The following is an 18,052-nucleotide window of genomic DNA, read 5'->3' as shown; positions in this document are numbered from 1 at the left end:
TAATCTGTCAGAACAAAACCTGTTATCTGTTTTTTTTTATTCTTTCTTTTTCCTTTACAAGCCTGGGTTTTATAGCAAGCAGCTCTGAAAGTATGAACAAGGGTCTCTCTCTCTCTCTCCCCCTCCCTCCCTCCCTCCCCCCTCTTGATTTTGCTCATTTTGACCTGGAATCAATTCTCTAAGTCTTTCTTTCTTTCTTTCTTTCTTTCTTTCTTTCTTTCTTTCTTTCTTTCTTTCTTTCTTTCTTTCTTTCTTTCTTTCTTTCTTCTTCTCTCTCTCTCTCTCTCTCTCTCTCTCTCTCTCTCTCTCTCTCTCTCTCTCTTTTGGTTTTTCAAGTCAGGGTTTCCTCTGTGTAGCCCTGGCTGTCCTGGAACTCACTCTGTAGACCAGGCTGGCCTTGAACTCAGAAATCTGCCTGCCTCTGCCTCCCACATGCTGGGATTAAAGGTGTGCACCACCACTGCCTGGCTGTATGTATGTCTTGCCCCTACCCACAAAAGGGCCTGATGACTGGTTTATTCACGGCTAACCCAGTCCATCATTGTATTAATGCAAAGTGTAATGCGGTTGCCTGTGGTTGGCTTTTGACCCTGCACATTCTCTATCTTGCCCCGATGTTGAATATGGAGCTAGATGAGGACTGGACAGTAGGGTAAAATGAAGATGGGTTTAAGAGATGAGAAGAAAAAGCTTGAAGATGCCCAGTTTCCTAGTAAGCAATTGAGAGGACAGGGAGTCTATTTTAGAGGTAGTGAGAGAGAGAGAGAAAACAAATATGTCCTTCTGTGTGATTTGAATAAGAATAGTTCTCATAGACTCATAGATTTGAGTGCTTGGTCACCAGGGAGTGCATTATTAGATGTGGACTCCTTAGAGTAGGTGTGGTTTTGTTAGAAGAAGTATGTCACTGGAGGCTGGCTTTGAGATTTCAAAGGCTTAAGCCAGGCCCAGGGTACTCTCTTCCTTCTTCCTGCCAATTCAGGCTTAGAACTCTCAGCTCCTTCTCCGGCACCATGTCTGCCTGCTCGCCACCATGCTTCCTGTCAAGATGACAGTGGGCTAAATCTCTGAACTGTAAACCAGCCCCAATTATAAGAGCTGTATAATTTCCTTTATAAGAACTGCTGTGGTCATGGTGTCTCTTCACAAAAATAAAACTCTAATGAAGACACCCTCCATTCCTGATGGGGCCTGAGCCTTGGCATTTCCTGGGGGGTTTGTTGCCCTGGATTTTCTTAGAGGAGGGCCGCCATTACTGTTCCTCTGAACTTGGTGAAAAGGGAATGAAGATAAGGGTGGACACATTTATCTTGTAGGTAGAGGGCAGGTAGTTGCTGTTCCTCATGCAGCAGGAAGTAAGGTCGTTGTGGTGTCAGGGGCTTAAGTAGGAGAAGTCTTGGGTTATTTACTATATCGAGTAGAGAAGGACAAATGTCATGAATTGAGAATAGAAACAACATATCCATTTGTATACTCCCCCCCCCCCGTAGTTCTCAGAAGCTTGAGGGTGTAATAGAAGGCAGATGGTGGCTTTTGTTTTGTTTTTTAAACTTCCTTAATTTGTAGGTAGGTTTCTTGTAAGCAGCATATAGTGAGGACTTCCCTGCTCCCCATAATCCGAGAAGCTCTGCCTTTTAATAGATAAGTTTAGTTTATTTACATTTTAGTGTGTTTATTGTTATAGCTGAGTTTAAATCTACCAATTTGCTCTTTGTTTTCTGTTTGTCCCATCTGCTTTTGTTCTGTTTCTTTATTTCTTGGTCTTCCTTCTTTTGAAAATCAACTCTCATGATCCATTTAATCTTCATTGTAGGCTCAGGAACTATAATTCTTCATTATGTTATTTTTGGGATTGCTCTGTGGTATATGGTGAAGTATTTAACTTGGCACTGTCTAGTGATGCCACACCACTTTGTGCACAGAAAAATCTTACTCTCTATTCTTTTCCTCATATCTACTTCTTTCTTCCTTTCTTTTCTTTTTTTCTTTTTTCTTTTCTTTTTTCTTTTTTTCTCGAGACAGGGTTTCTCTGTATAGCTCTGGCTGTCCTTGAACTCACTTTGTAGACCAGGCTGGCCTCGAACTCAGAAATACCCCTGCCTCTGCCTTCCGACTGCTGGGATTAAAGATGTGTGCCACTATGCCTGGCATATCTATTTCTTATATATATTACAAGCCACATGTTACATGAAAATCTCAAACATTTCTTCTTTTCTTTTCTTTCTTTCTTTTTTTAAAGATTTATTTATTATATGTAAGTACACTGTAGCTGTCCTCAGATACTCTAGAAGAGGGCATCAGATTTCGTACGGATGGTTGTGAGCCACCATGTGGTTGCTGGGATTTGAACTTGGGACCTTCAGAAGAGCAGTCGGCGCTCTTAACCACTGAGCCATCTCGCCAGCCCCCCATTTCTTATTTTCAATACTGTTTTAGAACTCATTTCTGTTGGGGGCAGAGTTCTATGTTCACAGTCAGCTATTGGATGGATCACAGGGCCCCCAATGGAGGAGCTAGAGAAAGTAACCAGGAGCTAAAGGGATCTGCAACCCTATAGGTGGAACAACAATATGAACTAACCAGTATCCCCCGGAGCTCGTGTCTCTAGCTGCATATGTATCAGAAGATGGCCTAGTCGGCCATCAGTGGAAAGAGAGGCCCATTGGTCATGCAAACTTTATATGCCTCAGTACAGGGGAATGCCAGGGCCAAGAAGTGGGAGTGGGTAGGTGGGAGAGTGGGTGGAGGAGCGTGTGGGGGACTTTTGGGATAGCATTGGAAATGTTAATGAAATAAATACCTAATAAAAAAAAAGAAAAAGTTATTTCTTTTGGTCCTGTAGATTATTGTTCTGTGTTTTGGTTTGAAGTGCTGTGAAAAATGTCTCCTTCAGTTCTTAGTTTTACACAACCTCTTTGGATCTGGCTGTGTGTATACCTGTGTATTAGTCAGGGCCTCTAGAGTATCAAGATTATAGAGTGAATCTCTCTTTTTCTATCTCTACACACACATGTGCATACACACATGTGCATGCACTACACACATGTACACACATGTGTGTATCTGGGTCATATGGTGGTTCTATTTTTGCATTTTTGAGAGATCCCCACACTGGTTCCAACAGTGGCTATGCCAGTCTAAGCTCCCACTCATAGTAAACAAGTTCCTCTTTCACCGCATCCTCTCCAGAGTTTATTGTCACCTGTTTTGATGGGATGAAATTGGGATGAAATGGAATCTCTCAGTTTTGGTTTGCATTTCTGTGATGAGTAGACATGTTGAACTCTTGAAAACACATATTGGCTACTTGTAATTTCTTCTTTTGAGAACTGTCTGTTTAGTTCATTGACAAATTTCTTGATTAGTGATGTTTTTTTATATTTAAAATGTGCAGTTCTTTATATCTTATAGATATTAACCCCTCTCTGAAGTATAGCTGTGAAATAGTTTCCTCTATTTTGTAGTCTAGCTGTTCATTCTGCTGATAGATCTTTTGGATGTACAGAGTCTTTGGTTTCATATAATCCCATTTGTCAATTCCTGAGGCTATTTCTTGTACTACTGGAGTTCTTTTCGAGAACTCTGAAGTGTTTCCCCAATGGTCCTAGTTTTAAAATAAGGTCTCTAATTTTAACTGACTTTTGTTCATTGTGAGAGAGGAGGGTTCTAATTTCATCTTCGGCCCTGTATGTCTGGTTTTGCCATCACCTTTGGAGGAAAAGGCTGTCTTTTTTTCCAGTGCGTGTTTTTAATATTGTTGTCAAATTCCACGGGTTTATTGTTGGGTCTCTGTTATCTTCTAGCGGTCTTGGTCTACATGTCTGCTTTTGTGCTGGTACCAGATTGCCTTTGTCAGCCATGGCTCTGTAGCATCATTTGCAGTTAGGTAGTAGGAGCTCTCTGGCTGTGCTCTTCCTGGTTAGAATCACCCTGGACATCTGTGGTCTTTTGTATTTCCATACAAATTTTGGGATTTTTTCCCCCCTCCCTGCCTGTGAAGAATGTCACTGGAACTTTGATGGGGATCATATTGAATCTGTATTTGCTTTTGCTTGCATATGGTATTTTTTGGGAGGAATATTGTGAATGAAATATTTTTCCTCATTTTTTTGTTAGCATATTCATTATCATTATATTTAAAGGCTACTAACTTTTAAAAAAATTTTAAAGGCTACTGACTTATATATATATATTGATTTTGTATCATACTACTTTACAAAAAGTGTTTATCAGATCCAAAAGTTGTCTTTTTTTTGGTAGAGCCCATGGGACTTCTAAGTATAGATTTATGCCATTTGGAAACAGGAAAAGTTTATCTTTGGAAGAGTTTAACTTTTTATTTTTAAGCTCTTATCATTTTTATTTATTTCTTTTCTCTTTTTGATTTACCTAAGACTTCAAGCAATATATTGAGTAAGAGTGGAGGGAGGGAGTGGATGCTTTTGTATCATGTCATATTTTAGAGGAAATGGCCTCAGTTCCCCTCAGTGAGTGTAACATTGGCTACAAATATGCTGTGTGCAGCCTTTATTGTACTGAGGTATATTTTGCCTGTTCCTAGTTTATTTAAGACATTTTTCCTTTTATTCTTCTCTCATATATTAAATGCAGGATGATCTCCCTCCTCCCAGTCCCTTCCCTTCTCCTTCCCTCTCCCCTCCCCCCTAGATCTACTCCTCCAGTTCCCTTCATAAAAGAGCAGCCTTTCTACAGATATCAACTAAACATAGCATAACAAGTTACAATAAGACTAGGCACGTACTTCTTATCAAAGCTGGACAAGGCAACCCAGATAGGAGGGCCTTGGCTTCTAGCCCTCTAGGCAATGTTAGACATGGACTCCCTCTTACAGGATGGGTCTCATGTTGAACCAACCTTTGGTTGGCCACTCCCACAGGTTCTGTGTCACCTTTACCCCAGCACATCTGGCAGGCAGGATGAACTATAGGTAAAAGGTTTTGTGGCTGGGTTGGTGTTTCAATCCCTCCACTGAAGGCTTTACCTGGTTACAGAAGATGGCTGGTTCCCCTGTTACTAGGAGATTTTGTGTCTTAGTCAGGGTTTCAATTGCAGGACAAACATCATGACCAAGAAGCAAGTTGGGGAGGAAAGGGTTTATTTGGCTTACACTTCCATACTGCTGTTCATCACCAAAGAAGTCAGGACTGGAACTCAAGCAGGTCAGAAAGCAGGAGCTGATGCAGAGGCCATGGAGGGATGTTCTTTACTGGCTTGCTTCCCCTGGCTTGCTCAGCCTGCTCTCTTATAGAACCCAAGACTACCAGCCCAGAGATGGTCCCACCCACAAGGGGTCCTACCCCCTTGATCACTAATTGAGAAAATGCCTTACAGCTGGATCTCATGGAGGCATTTTCTCAACTGAAGCTCCTTTCTCTGTGATAACTCCAGCTGTGTCAAGTTGACACAAAACTAGCCAGTACATTTTGTTAGTGTCACTTGTAGATCCCAGGGAGTTTCCATTGTAATAGGTTTCTATCTTGCCCCCAAGTCACCTCTCCCAGTACTGTTTCCCCTCACCCCGCAACCTGACCACTCCTGTTCCCATCACTACCTGCCTCCACATGTGAGCGAAATCTATTCTATTTCCCCTTTCTAGGGAGATCCTTGTCCCCACTTTGAGCCCCCTTGTTACTTAGCCGCTCTGGGTCTGCAGATTGCAGCATGGTTGTCCTTTGCTCATAGTTAATATACACTTATGAGTGTATGCCATGTTTGTCTTTCTGGGTTTGGGCTACCACACTCAGTATATTTCTTTCTAGTTCCAATCATCTGCTTGCAAACTTCATGATGTATGAAAAAAAAAAACAGTTGAGTAATACTCCATTGTGTAAATGTACTACATTTTCCTGATCCATTCTGTGGTTGAGAGACATCTAAGTTGTTTCCAGTTTCTGGCTATTGTGCGTAAAGCTGCTATGAATGTAGTTGAGTAAGTATCCTTGTGGTAGGATGGCGAGTCCTTTGGATATGTGCTCAGTAGTGGAATTGCTGGGTCTTGAACTAGACAGATACCCAGTTTTCTAAGAAACCGCCATATTGGTTTCTAAAGTATGTATGTTTGCACTCCTAACAACATTGGACGTGTTCCCCTTGGTCCACAACCTCTCCAGCATGAGCTGTCAATTGTGTTTTTGATTTTAGCCATTCTGACAGGTGGAAGATGGAATCTCAAATTAATTTTGATTTGCATTTCCCTGACGGCTAAAGCTGTTGAACATCCCTTTAAATCTTTCTTAGCCATTTGAGATTCCCCTGTTAAGACTTCTGTTTAGATCTGTATCTGATTTTTAAGTTGTATTATTTGGTTTGTTGATGTCTTGTTTATTGAGTCCTTTATATGTTTTAGATATCAGCCTTCTGTCAGATGTGGGGTTGATTGAAATCTTTTCTCATTCTGTAGGCTACAGATTTTTTTCCCCCTAATAATGGTGTCCTTTGTCTTACAGAAGCTTTTCAGTTTCGTGAGGTCACATTTGTTAATTGCTGGTCTTAGTGTCCATGATAATGGTGTTCTGCTCAGAAAGTCTTCTCTTGTTCCAATGTGTTCAAGGCTATTCTTCTCTTCTTTTAGGTTCAGTGTATAATTTTATGTTGCAGTCTTTGATCCACTTGGACTTGAGTTTTGTGCAGGTTTATCGATTTATTTGCAGTCTTCTATTTACTGATACCTCGTTAGACCAGCACCATTTGTTAAAGATGCTTTCTTTTTTCCATTGCATATTTCTTTTTTAAAAAAAAATCACGTGTCCATAGGTATGTGAATTTACAACAGGGTCTTCAACTTGATTTCATCAATCAGCTTGCCTACTCTTGTGTCAAGCCACATTATTATTCTTTTTTATTACTATTGCTTTGTAGTACATCTTGAAATTAAGATTAAGAATTGTGAAATTAAGATTAAGAATTGTGTTGGAATTTTGATGGGGATTGTATTAAACCTGTAGATTGCTTTTGAGAAGATGGCAATTTTTACTAGGTTAATCTTACCAATCCAGGAGCATGGGAGATTTTTTTTCTTCAAAACTTGAATTATAAAGTTATGTTGAAATTTGTCAAATGCATTTATGGATATATTGATACGATCCTGTGATTTCTGTCTTTAAGCATATTAATACGATGTTGCATTTGTCTATTTGCACATGTTGAACCAATCTTGCATTGCTAGAATGAAATCTACCTGCTTGTGGTATATGATCTTCCTACTTGACTCTGAATTCAGCTTGTGGATATCTTGGTATTTGGGGTTATTTTGTCTTCGTAGAATATATTTTGCCTTAGTTCTTTTTGGGAAACTTTGAGAAGTGCTGGTATGAGACTTCTCTTGAAAATCTGGTAGAATTCAGCCGTATACACACCAAACTCTGGGTCTCTTTGTGGAGACGTTTTTAATTCCTGCTTTGATATCATTGCTTGTTATGGATCTGTTGAAACGATCTCTTCTGGCTCTAAATTTAGTAGGTTATATACATTTTGAAATTTGTCCATTTCTTGTAGCCTTTCCAACTTTGGGCAGTAAAAGTTTTCAAAGTATTCTCTGATGATCTTCTGGATTTTGTTGGAGTCAGTTGTCAAATCTTTTTATATCTCCGATGACATTAATTTGTATCTTCTTGCTCTTTTGGTTATCTTGGCTAGGGTTTGATAAATCTTTCAGAGGACCAATTCTGTCTGGTTAATTATATGTCTTTTTTTTTTTTTTAAAAACTTACTTCATTAATTTCTCCTGTAATGTCTGTTATTTCTTGCCATCTGTTGCACTCTGGGTTTGCTGCTTCTTGCTATTTTCTTCTCTCATTGCCACAATAGCCCACTGTTCATTGAGAAGTGTGTGGTGCAGCTTTCCCGTTCCTGTGTATGCTCGGAGTTTGCTTGGTGCTGATTTATGGTTTTACCTCACCATGGGCTGGTAGGATGCTGGGGATTATGTTGAATTTGTCTTTATTACAGCTTGCTTTGTGGCTTACAAAGTGGCCAATTTTACCATCAGTTCCATGCGCTGCTGCAAAGAATTTATTTGTATTCTCTGTTGTATGGAATGTTTGGGAACTACTTAACTGAGTCCAACTGATCCCATATAAATTAAATTTTTTATTACATTCATTTTGTGTATTTGTGCATGTATGTGGGTGTGCATGCCACTCTACACATGTGGAGGGCGTTTGAGGGTCAGGTTTCTCCTTCCGCTGTGTGTATCTGGGGGATCAAACTCAGGTCATTAGGTCCTTGGTGGCAGATGTCTTTACTGTCTGAGATATTTCATTGCCCAAAATATGCTGTAATCTAGCTTTCTTTGTTGTTTTTTTCACTAGGAATACTTATCAAGATGTGAGAATAAAGTCTCTCATTATTGTGTACAGACCTGTGTGATATTTATGCCTGTTAGTGTTTGTTTAATGAAACAGGGTTCCAAGATTTGGTGAATATTTATAGTAGCTGCATCCTCTTGCTAAATTTCCTTTTATTAATATATGGTGTTTCTCTTTTACAATTTTTGGTTTGGTTTAAGGTCTTAACAGATTTAAGAGAATTGCTATACTAGTCTGTGTCTGTTTGCTTGGTAGATTGATTTCCAATGTGTGACTTTCAGTTGATGATATTTTTCTGAGCAATATTTGTTTCTTGGAGACAGTAGATGGTTAGGTCACCTTTCTTGATCTAGGTTGTTAGCTTTTGTTTTTTTAACTCTAAGGTTTTCATTTAAGGTTTGCTATTGTTCATTTTAAATAGACGTTACATTTATTTGTGTGTGGATGTGTGTGGATGGGTGGGCACATGCCCCAGCATGTATGTCAACATCAAAGTGTACCTTGTAGAAGTGAATCCTTGTTTTTCATGTTAGTCTTGGGGATGGCACACAGGTTGCCACACCTGATAGCAGCTGCTTTTCCTTACAAGTCATCTCAGGAACTCAGCTTTGTTTACTAATTTTTTTATTTGTTGTTCTGGCTGGCTGGTTGATTGATGTTGTTTTCTTTGTCTCCTGATGGTGTTGGATGACTGGTGAATTTCTGTGTTGGATATATTCTGATTCCTTCCCATTCTCCTCTGGTCATCTGTTGCTATCATAGACTGTATTCTTTCCTGTTCTTGTGTTTGGAATTATCTTTCTTCTTTCCTGTTTTCTTGTCCCTATTCTTCTACTTGTCCTCGTTCTCCTGCTCGTCTCTCTTCTTATGTATACAGCATTCCTTTAAGACTTTTCTGCAGTTCTGGCTTAGTTGTCATAAATGGCCCAAACTTGTGTTTGCCTTGAAGTGTTCCTATTTCTCCATCAACTTTAAGAGAACGTTGTTGGGTGTGGCAATCCTGGGAGACAATCATTTACTCTCAGGGACTGAAATGTGTCATGTTTTCCTCTTATGGCTTTTAGTATTACTTCTTTACTCTGTATTTTTGACATCTTGATTATGCCACCTCACGGAGTTCTCTGCTGCTCACATTTATATGGGGTTCTAAATGCTTCTTATTTTTGGATATCTATTTCTTTCTTCAAGTTTGGGAAATTCTAGGCTGTAATTTCACCAAATGGCTTGTCTGAGCCATTTAGATTTTATCTTTAAGTCATTTTCATTGGGAGCCATTACCATGGGATTGACAGCTGTTGGAGATGTGTTGCTTTGGCATCTCACGTTTCTTGTTTTTTTTTTTTTTTTTTTTTTTTTTTTTTTTTAACTTGCTTATCTTGAGTTAGTTGGTTGGCTATGGATATTGTTGTTCCTTTAATGCAGGTCACCTTTTTTTTTTGCCTTCTTTCAGGGGAGGCATTTGTAGTGTTTGGAAGAGACTAAGTTTAGTATAGTTTGTGTAGTGTTTTCTATGTTAGACTGGTGGTCTAAGCAGTGGGCTCTATGGAGTCTGTCTTTGTAGGCTGAGTTCTTTCTTCAGAAACAACCACTGTCTAGTGGTTAACCCATTCTGATGTGATTCTGACAAAGTGACAAGATCCTGGAAAAGTGGGAGGATGGGTTCCCCACTTTAAAATCAGACCTTAGAATTAAAACATTGAGCCTTAATCAGAGAACTTTGTCTTGGCTCGTTATTTCTCTCATCATCCTTCCCATCCATCCCCAGCTTTCCTTTCAGGAACCCAGGAACCCATGGCTGCTGGCGGCTACAGCAGGAGGCTATGAAATGGATACTTAATGGGTACTGGTTGTTCTAGAGAATTAAGGGACCCCAATAGTACTGTGAATGCTAATGCTAGTTATTGCAGACACACGTAGAAAGAAGGAGGAGGAGGAAGAGGAAGAGGAGGAGGAAGAAGAGGAGAGAGAGGAGGAGAAGGAGAGGAGGAAAAGGAGGAGGAGGAGGAAGAAGAGGAGGAGGAGAGGAGGAAAAGGAAAAGAAGGAGGAGGAGGAGGAGGAGGAGAGAATAAAAACCAACCCTGTGCTTAAAATTAGGTTTCTAGTCAAGAGGTGGAGAAAGGACACATACAGAGAAATGGGAATAACAGAGGCAAAGGAAAAGTGAGAGGAGAAGTTTTGGTTCAGGGTAGACTACAAAGAGAGGGTAGGATAAAAAAAATTGTACTCAATATCTGTAGACCAGGCCAGTTTCTGGGTGTTGGGAGGTATAAGGGGACAGGGAGGGGCGGGGAGGGAGAAGGTCTGAATCCTGTCAACATTGGGGATGAGTAGGGACCATGCTAGTGCTAAGGAATTCTATAGATGAAGAGTTTCTGTGTCCCCTCTTACAGATGCCTTGCACTGACTTCCTAGACTTTACTCTGGGCAGCACTCCATGTTGACTGCTCCCAATCAAGTTCTCTAGCGGATCCCTACCTTCACTTCTGTTGGAGTTTTCTTGTGATAATTGCCTCTGTTCTGTAATCTGGGGAGGGGGGGGGATGTTAAGATAAACCCTGCCTAGCAAAGGTAGCTGGGAATCCCATCCCACAGGGCTCGCACGGGCAGCTTTGTTTCCTTGGCTATAATTAGCCATTTGCTTCAGGCTTCCATCCTTCCCAGAAAGTTCCCTTTCTTCTACATTTGTGTGTATTGGGTCAGATGTTTCTAACCAGAAGCAGCAGCAACCTATTTTCCACTAGCCCACGAGCTCCTTCTGCTTCCAAAGTGAGTGGTGGTGGTGTTTGTGTGTGTGTGTGTGTGTGTGTGTGTGTGTGTGTGTGTGTGTGTGAGAGAGAGAGAGAGAGAGAGAGAGAGAGAGAGAGAGAGAGAGAGAGAGAGAGAGGTGGGGGGAGATGTCCTGGAGCTGCATTTGTGGGCAGAGCTGTTGTGCATTGCTGGTGAGCGCCCATAGATTGAGGCCACCCCTTTCCCTTGCAGCCAGTCCATTTCCACAATGCCCCTCTCTGTGATCTTGTGCTTCTCTGCATCACGGTCTTGTTTCACAGTGAGGGTTTGCCCTGTTCAGAAAGGATGATGATATGGAGCTGTTATGATCCCTCTTCTCAGGGATGCTCAGAGCACTGGGCTGGACCCCATCCTCTGCTCATAGGATCTGCCTCTTCTCTCTCACATTTCTGACTCTGCTGTTCTCTGGCATGCAGCACTCATCCCCAGCCTGACAGTATAACTGAGGTGGCCACAGGTCCAGTAGTGGTAGAACCAGTGGTAGGCAGGAATTCTTGCTGGGCTGTCGGGGGCTGTCGGGACATGGAGCTGCACAGATTCACAGTGATCATCAGTATAACTGGTTGGAGAGTCACAGGCATGCTCTTCTCACAGGGGCACTGGGCAGGGCTCTTGTACTGATTTTCAGCAAAGCCATAGACAATGGAATGTCAGAGACGGTCAGGGAGACTCAGAAAAGGGGGCCCTAGAAGATATGAGAAGAGAGGAGGATTTGTAACAGAGAGTTGGCCTCTCTTATTTACAAGGCTGGAGGCTTCCTCTGTGTACTGAAAGTTACAAGTCACAACAATGCTGCCGGGGTTCATCGGAAGCCAGAAAAAGCTGCAAGATGCCCATAATTTTCTATTCTGCTAAAGGGTAGAACAAGTAAAAGGGGATTAAAGATAAAGAGATGTAAATGGAGAAGGACTTGCTGGCTTCAATGTGTGCCTGGCATGCAGGGGCTGTCTGAGGAAGTGGGTTATGCCACTAAGATCTCAGCTCACTTTGCACCGGCTCAAAGATTTCTCTTTTCAACTAGGATTAGGGAGCAGAGCTTATGACTTGGTAGAGGAGAGTCCAGGAGAATCCATTCCCACCACCAAGACCCAGGTTGTATGTCTTGGGTGCTGGTATCCAACTCTTTTCTGGCTTCCAGAGAGAGAACTTCTAAGAGGTACAGAGAGAGCATCATTTTAGTCTTTTAGGAACCTATGGAGGAATAGCAGGATGGTGAGAACTCATCCTTTTGGAGGAGCCTGAGTCTAGGACCTTGAGCGTGGACTCAAAGCATAGCTCTGGCAGTTTCTTCTGAGAACAGATGTCTTAATAGGGTTTTACTGCTGTGAAGAGAGACCATGACCAAGGCAAGTCTTATAAATGATAATATTTAATTGGGGCTGGTTTACAGGTTCAGAGGTTCAGTCCATTATCATCAAGGAGGGGACATGGTGGTATCCAGGCAGGCATGGTGCAGAAGGAGCTGAGAGTTCTACATTTTCATCTGAAGGCTGCCAGCAGAATACTGGCTTCCAGGCAGGTAGGATTAGGGTCTTAAAGCCCACGTCCACAGTTGTGGGGTAAAAAATGGGGTCCCTAGTCTGCTTGGGGCTAGGGTCAACACAGGGAGTTTGACTGCACTGTGGACCTCATAGAACCACTGGGCAGGCATTGGACTGTGGGAAGCCGTAGGATTCTGCTCCAGGGGTGGGGAAGGGCACAGTCTGGAGTCACCGAGGATCTGCCATAGTTGGACTTGGACTATCAGGCACCATAGACCGCTGGGCACCTCAGAAGTGCTGGTTCTGGGGTCTTTGGGCTTCATGGAGGCCCAGGACGACAGGTTCTTGCTCTCGTAAGAGCTGAGAACAAAGTGGGAACCCCTAGGCAGACTCTGGCCTGGGGGGCTGAAGAGAAAAGGGCAAGGAAGAGAGCTCTGACAGGTTACCACAGGGAGGGGGAGAGTCTGGCTAGCTCAGGTGTCTAGCTCAGCGGGCTGCTTGTTTGGCTGGCAGCCATGGTTGGAGCGCAGGGAGGCTTCCCAGTGGGTACTGGGAACTCGTGGCTCCTTAGAGGGAAACCTGATCCATTGCTCCAGCACTGGCAGATCCAGATGGGAAGAGGCAGTCCATGGTTTTAAATTGTTTATTGTAGAAAGGCAGAGAGAGGAAGGGAGTAGAGAAGCAGAGGCCAGCCGTGGCCATGTTGGGGCAAGGGAGGAAGGGAAGGCGGAGAGAGGGGGAGCAGGGAGCAAGAGTAAGAGCAAAAGGATAAGAGAGAGGTAAGAGAATAAGAGATAAAGGAGAGAGGAGTGGGCAAGCAGCGCCTTTTATAGTGGGCTGGGATTATCTGGGTATTGCCAGGTAGCTGTGAGGGTGGAGTCCGGATAAAATACCAGGAGGTTGGGGCATTGCCTCTGTGACTGATGGCCACACACCTCTCTGCAGGGGGTTGTTGGGGGCTGTAGCTACTGACATGAGCCAGGGGCCCAGGAGGCATGGTAGAACTCTTACTGTCCCATGAAAGCAGAAGTCACCACCCACCAGGTCTCCGGGGTTCCAGGCTGTCATCGTCCCACACATAGTGACATACATACTCCAACAGGGCCACACCTTCTAATTAGCGCCACTCCCTGGGCTGAGCATATACAAACCATGACAGCAGATAAGGTCCCATCACAGTGAGGCAGGATCTGGAGACATTGGTAGCAATCAAGAGTAGGTGGCCTGCTCAGTTGAGCAAAGCAGGGGCCTGATAGCAACTTCTATCCTCTTCTTGGCACCCTCCATTCACTCTGTCCTTGGTCGTCAAGCTCCCCAGGTAAGAGAGCAAGCACCCTTCCACTTGATCCAGTGATGATGGCTCTACTTTCCTAGACCGTTCTGATGCTACTACTGCCTTTCGCTTCCCTTGAGCTCTGAAGGAATTTTGAGCCTACTAAGTAGTGTGCCTTTAGTTAATATTTTCCAAGGGAGTCACTTCACCTGTCAGATGACATTCACAGGCCTCCCTAGATCATGGTGTGGACAGGACCTACCTCTGCATAGGATGGTAGCTGATGCAGGTTATCACCCAAGAGAGGCTGGTCTCCATCAGCTACTGGTAATCCTTTAACACTGCTTGAAACAGTTTCCATTTAATGCTCCTGCCCACTGTACACCTGCCTTGGGCTTTGAGTTAAAAGAATGGCACATGATGTTTAGCTACCATGTTTCAACACACAGTGACCTTTCCTCCTGGTAGGACCCTTCAGTTTATCTATCTGTCCTGCTTTAATTAGACATACTGATTGGATAATCATGTAAAAGTCGCTCTCTCAGCACAGTTCAGGTTTAGATAAGGAATGGAGGGATGCCCAAGGTGAGACAGGAGGGCTTGTGTTACTCCAGGTCAGAAAATTCCTGCTCTGGCCCTTGTCTCCATTCTGTGCAGCTAGCTCTGCATTTCTACCCCAAGGTAAACACTGAAACACATTTCCTAAGCACACCCACACAGTCCCAGGGTTTGAAGCTCTACCTGCACCAGTCAAACAGGCTGCTAGGATGTGAATACCCACTCCAAAACTCATGTGGACAGTAAACTGTCAGACACTCTGGGAGGTCTGGGTTTTAATGGGTGGCCTTGAATGGGCTATGGCCATTACTGTGGGAGTGGCTTCATTACAGAAGCCATCTCTTGCTCCATCTCTCCTGTGCATGCTTGCCCTTTCAGCCTCTCACCATGAGGCCTCGATATCTGCATGATGTAAGTTTCTCTATAAACTAACCAGCCTATCAGAAGTGAAACATGGACCAAGACAAGGCTCCAGGTGCAAGCTCTCTCTGACTGGAGGGGTCTGAGGGGTGTGGCTACCACCACCTATTATTGGGACACTAGCAATACAGCAAGACTGGTCAAGGGTCATAATTTATTGAGTTGAGAAGTCACAAAAAGTTAACATCATACAGTCTGTCATTTCTTGGGCTTAGTAAAAATGATTGTCACCCACTGTGCGTCACAAAAAATTCTTTTAATGAATAAATAATTTGATGAAATCAAAAATATTTACAATATAAACAAATGGAAAAGCTTTGGATCTGTGACTGACCAGGTTACATTTTGAATGGAGGCCTCCCCAGGTTTTCTCTCTGAACCCATATAAATCCGCTAGAAACAACAACTCATACAATGTGTCTTTGTTCATTACATCTTTATCTGTTAGTCTCTGAAAGCTATATAATCTTATATTATGCAACATGTTAAAATACAAATATTAACTAAAAGAATATATTATCATAATGCCAGGTAGCATTCTCCACAGAACGAAAACATACACTTGGTTGTAACAATGACAAAGGGTCACAGCCACAAAAAAAAATACCCCAAAGGTACAAATTCCTTCATAAGAATATAGTTGTGCTCTTCGATTGACCACGTATCTACGCTGCTCTAACAGGGCCAGTGGCAAGGAGTTCAGTCTCTGGGACTGTCTGCTGGGGTCTGATCACGCAGCAGCATTACAGGGAACTGGGCAGTGCAAGCAGTTTTAGAAACACTTTCTTGGGCTCTTAAAAAAGAGCCAATTATGCAAAGCAAAATAAGCATACTGACAGTTCTTCTGATCATCACGGACACTGTAGAACTCCTTGACTTGGTGGTAGGAAGGGATTCCTCTGCAGGGCTGCTGATGCTCTCAGCCCGAATTCAGGTACTCCAGGGCCACCTCATAGCAGAACTTGTACTGATCCTGGAAGGGAAGGTGAGAATGAATGTCAGCATACCCGCCTAATGTCAGCATCCCTGCCAAAGCTGCCTGTGTCAGAGCAATTACAGCAGGTGAGGATTGTTAATCGCAACACAAACCGATAAAGCTATGAACCCGCAATGAATCAGAAAGTAACAGTTTTGAGCCACAGTGTATCCATTGATGATGTTTCTCCACAAAGCCTGGAGAATTGCAGTGTGTGTATGTGCATTATTGCTCTGGGAGGGGGGAGCTGTACAGCTGAAGATGCTTGGGTTCTGCATGCCATTTAATATCAGAAAAAGAATTGCATCTGTACAGAACAAGTAAGGTTTTTGTTGTTGTTGTTATTTCATAAACAACAGGGTACACTAACTATTTGTATGGCATTTCTAGTTTCTATTATAAGTCATCTGAAGGTGATTTAGAGGATATTCCCAACACATAGAGGTCTTAGGTCTATGTGAACTCTATGCCATTTTTATATAAGGCAAGTATACACACACACACCACACACACACACACACACACCACACACACACCACACACACACACACACACCACACACACACACACACACACACACACACACACACACCACACACACACACACACACACACACACACACACACACACACGGAGCATCTGGAAGAAGTCCTGGAACTAATGCCTCATGCAGAATGAGATATGATGGTATGCTGTCCCTACGTGCTTTACAAGGGTAGTGAGAAAAATGTGAGCTTCGTACAGGAAGATCAAGAGGTAGACAGAGAGACTAGGAAGGCTGGTCAGAATGTCTGCATGCCTGGTTCCTACCAGGCTTGTAGAGAAGGCTGCCTCTCTCCTGGCCTTGCTTTCCCTTAAACTTGTAGTCAGCGGGATTTCTTTAATGCCGTGAGAACTGATTAAGGCTCTCTTTAACTATCATACACCTTAATGGGGCCCCGGTTTTTTGAGAAGTTTGTAGTGGGGGGGATATGGGTCAGGCAACCCGGTGTTAGCATATAAGAGGGAATGGTCCCCAACATGGGCTGTGGGTTCACTGGAGAGGACAGCCATCCCTGGGGAGAGTGGTAAATTATGGTTCAAATCCGAGGTGCTCTTCACAGGCTCACGTTTTGAATTCTTGGTCTCTAGCTGGTATTATGACTTTGGAAGGCTCTGGACACTTTGGGGAGGAAGGGCCGAGATGGAAGAGGTTGCTCACTGGCAATAAGGCTTCAGGAGAGATGTTATAACTTGGTCTCTGCTTCATGAAACGGCCCCTGTCACATACTTCTGCCAACAGGATTTGGGTGGCCCTGCTGTGTCCTCTCTGCTATGGTGGACTGAAAAAAATCTTCCTGTCCTTAAGTTGTATCTGTAATCCCGGGGCTGGAGGAGAAGGATCTGTGGAGCTACGGGAATCACATTCTTGGTTTCGTCTGCACAGTTTTGGTTTCTGCTGCTGCCCTGCCACTGGGCTTCCTAGCAACCCTCCACTTCAGGCGATAATGATACATGATCATTTAAAATGGGATTAAAACAGGAGTTCTGGGTAAAGGCAAAAGGATATTAAGAGACATACAGTAATATTTGAGATCTTCTGGGGGGGGCACACATCAGTTCCTGAACAGTTTTTAGTGAATTTTAAAAATAAAACTGGGTGCCTAGAGTTACAGCGAAAGCCCCCCAGAAACTGTCGGGCCTTCATTACAGTTGTCTCTAAAGTCCTGTCCACGTCTAAAGGTGGCCTGCTTGTTAGACTTTGGAATCGCATTTTCCATTCTTTTACTTTCAGGTATGTGTTTATTTTCTGATGGGATGATAATATTTGGTAATGTGGGGGAAAAAAGCCCATTCATGCTGTCTGTATCTTAATTATGTATGGATCCAAGTCTGTCTGCACTCATGGCTACAGCTGGTCAGTAAAGATGTCTTCCTCCTCTCATCTTGTTCATTTTCTCCTTGGAGTCTTCACTTCCTTCTTCTCCTTGGTGGCCTGGTGCATGGCATGCGCCTGATACTGACCTTACAACGTCCTGCTTCTCTGAGAGCTGCCGTCATAGGCCTGTGTCCTAGACTGGCCTTTTTAGGCTTTTCTCCCTTGGGATGTCATGTGTATTGTACGGGTCACATCTGATCCCTTTACAGTTCTCTCTTGTATACCCATTCTTCTACTCGGATTCCTTGTTTTCATGGTGGTGGCTATTTTTTTTTTTCTTTCACATCTGGATGCAGCGCTCCACTGAGCA

At 43.1% G+C, this 18,052-nt stretch overlaps 1 protein-coding gene across 4 annotated transcripts in view; it reads right to left on the bottom strand.

Moving 5' to 3' along the window:
- Positions 1-14,997: 14,997 nt before the first annotated feature.
- The window catches only part of Ptprm (protein tyrosine phosphatase receptor type M), a 688,723-nt gene continuing 685,668 nt past the window's right edge, over positions 14,998-18,052 (bottom strand). For all 4 annotated transcript variants that reach the window (XM_029470944.2, XM_085832583.1, XM_085832584.1 and 1 more), the window contains one exon: positions 14,998-15,820. In XM_029470944.2, coding sequence (XP_029326804.1) covers positions 15,767-15,820 — 54 coding nt within the window. In that variant the 3' untranslated portion in view covers positions 14,998-15,766. The remainder of the gene's footprint in view (positions 15,821-18,052) is intronic.

This window comes from Mus caroli, unplaced genomic scaffold, assembly GCF_978045245.1.
Source record: "Mus caroli unplaced genomic scaffold, Mus_caroli_1 scaffold_18, whole genome shotgun sequence".
Lineage (NCBI taxonomy): Eukaryota > Metazoa > Chordata > Mammalia > Rodentia > Muridae > Mus > Mus caroli.
The sequence above is the reverse complement of the archived record's forward strand: the minus strand, read 5'-3'. Positions and strand labels throughout refer to the sequence as shown.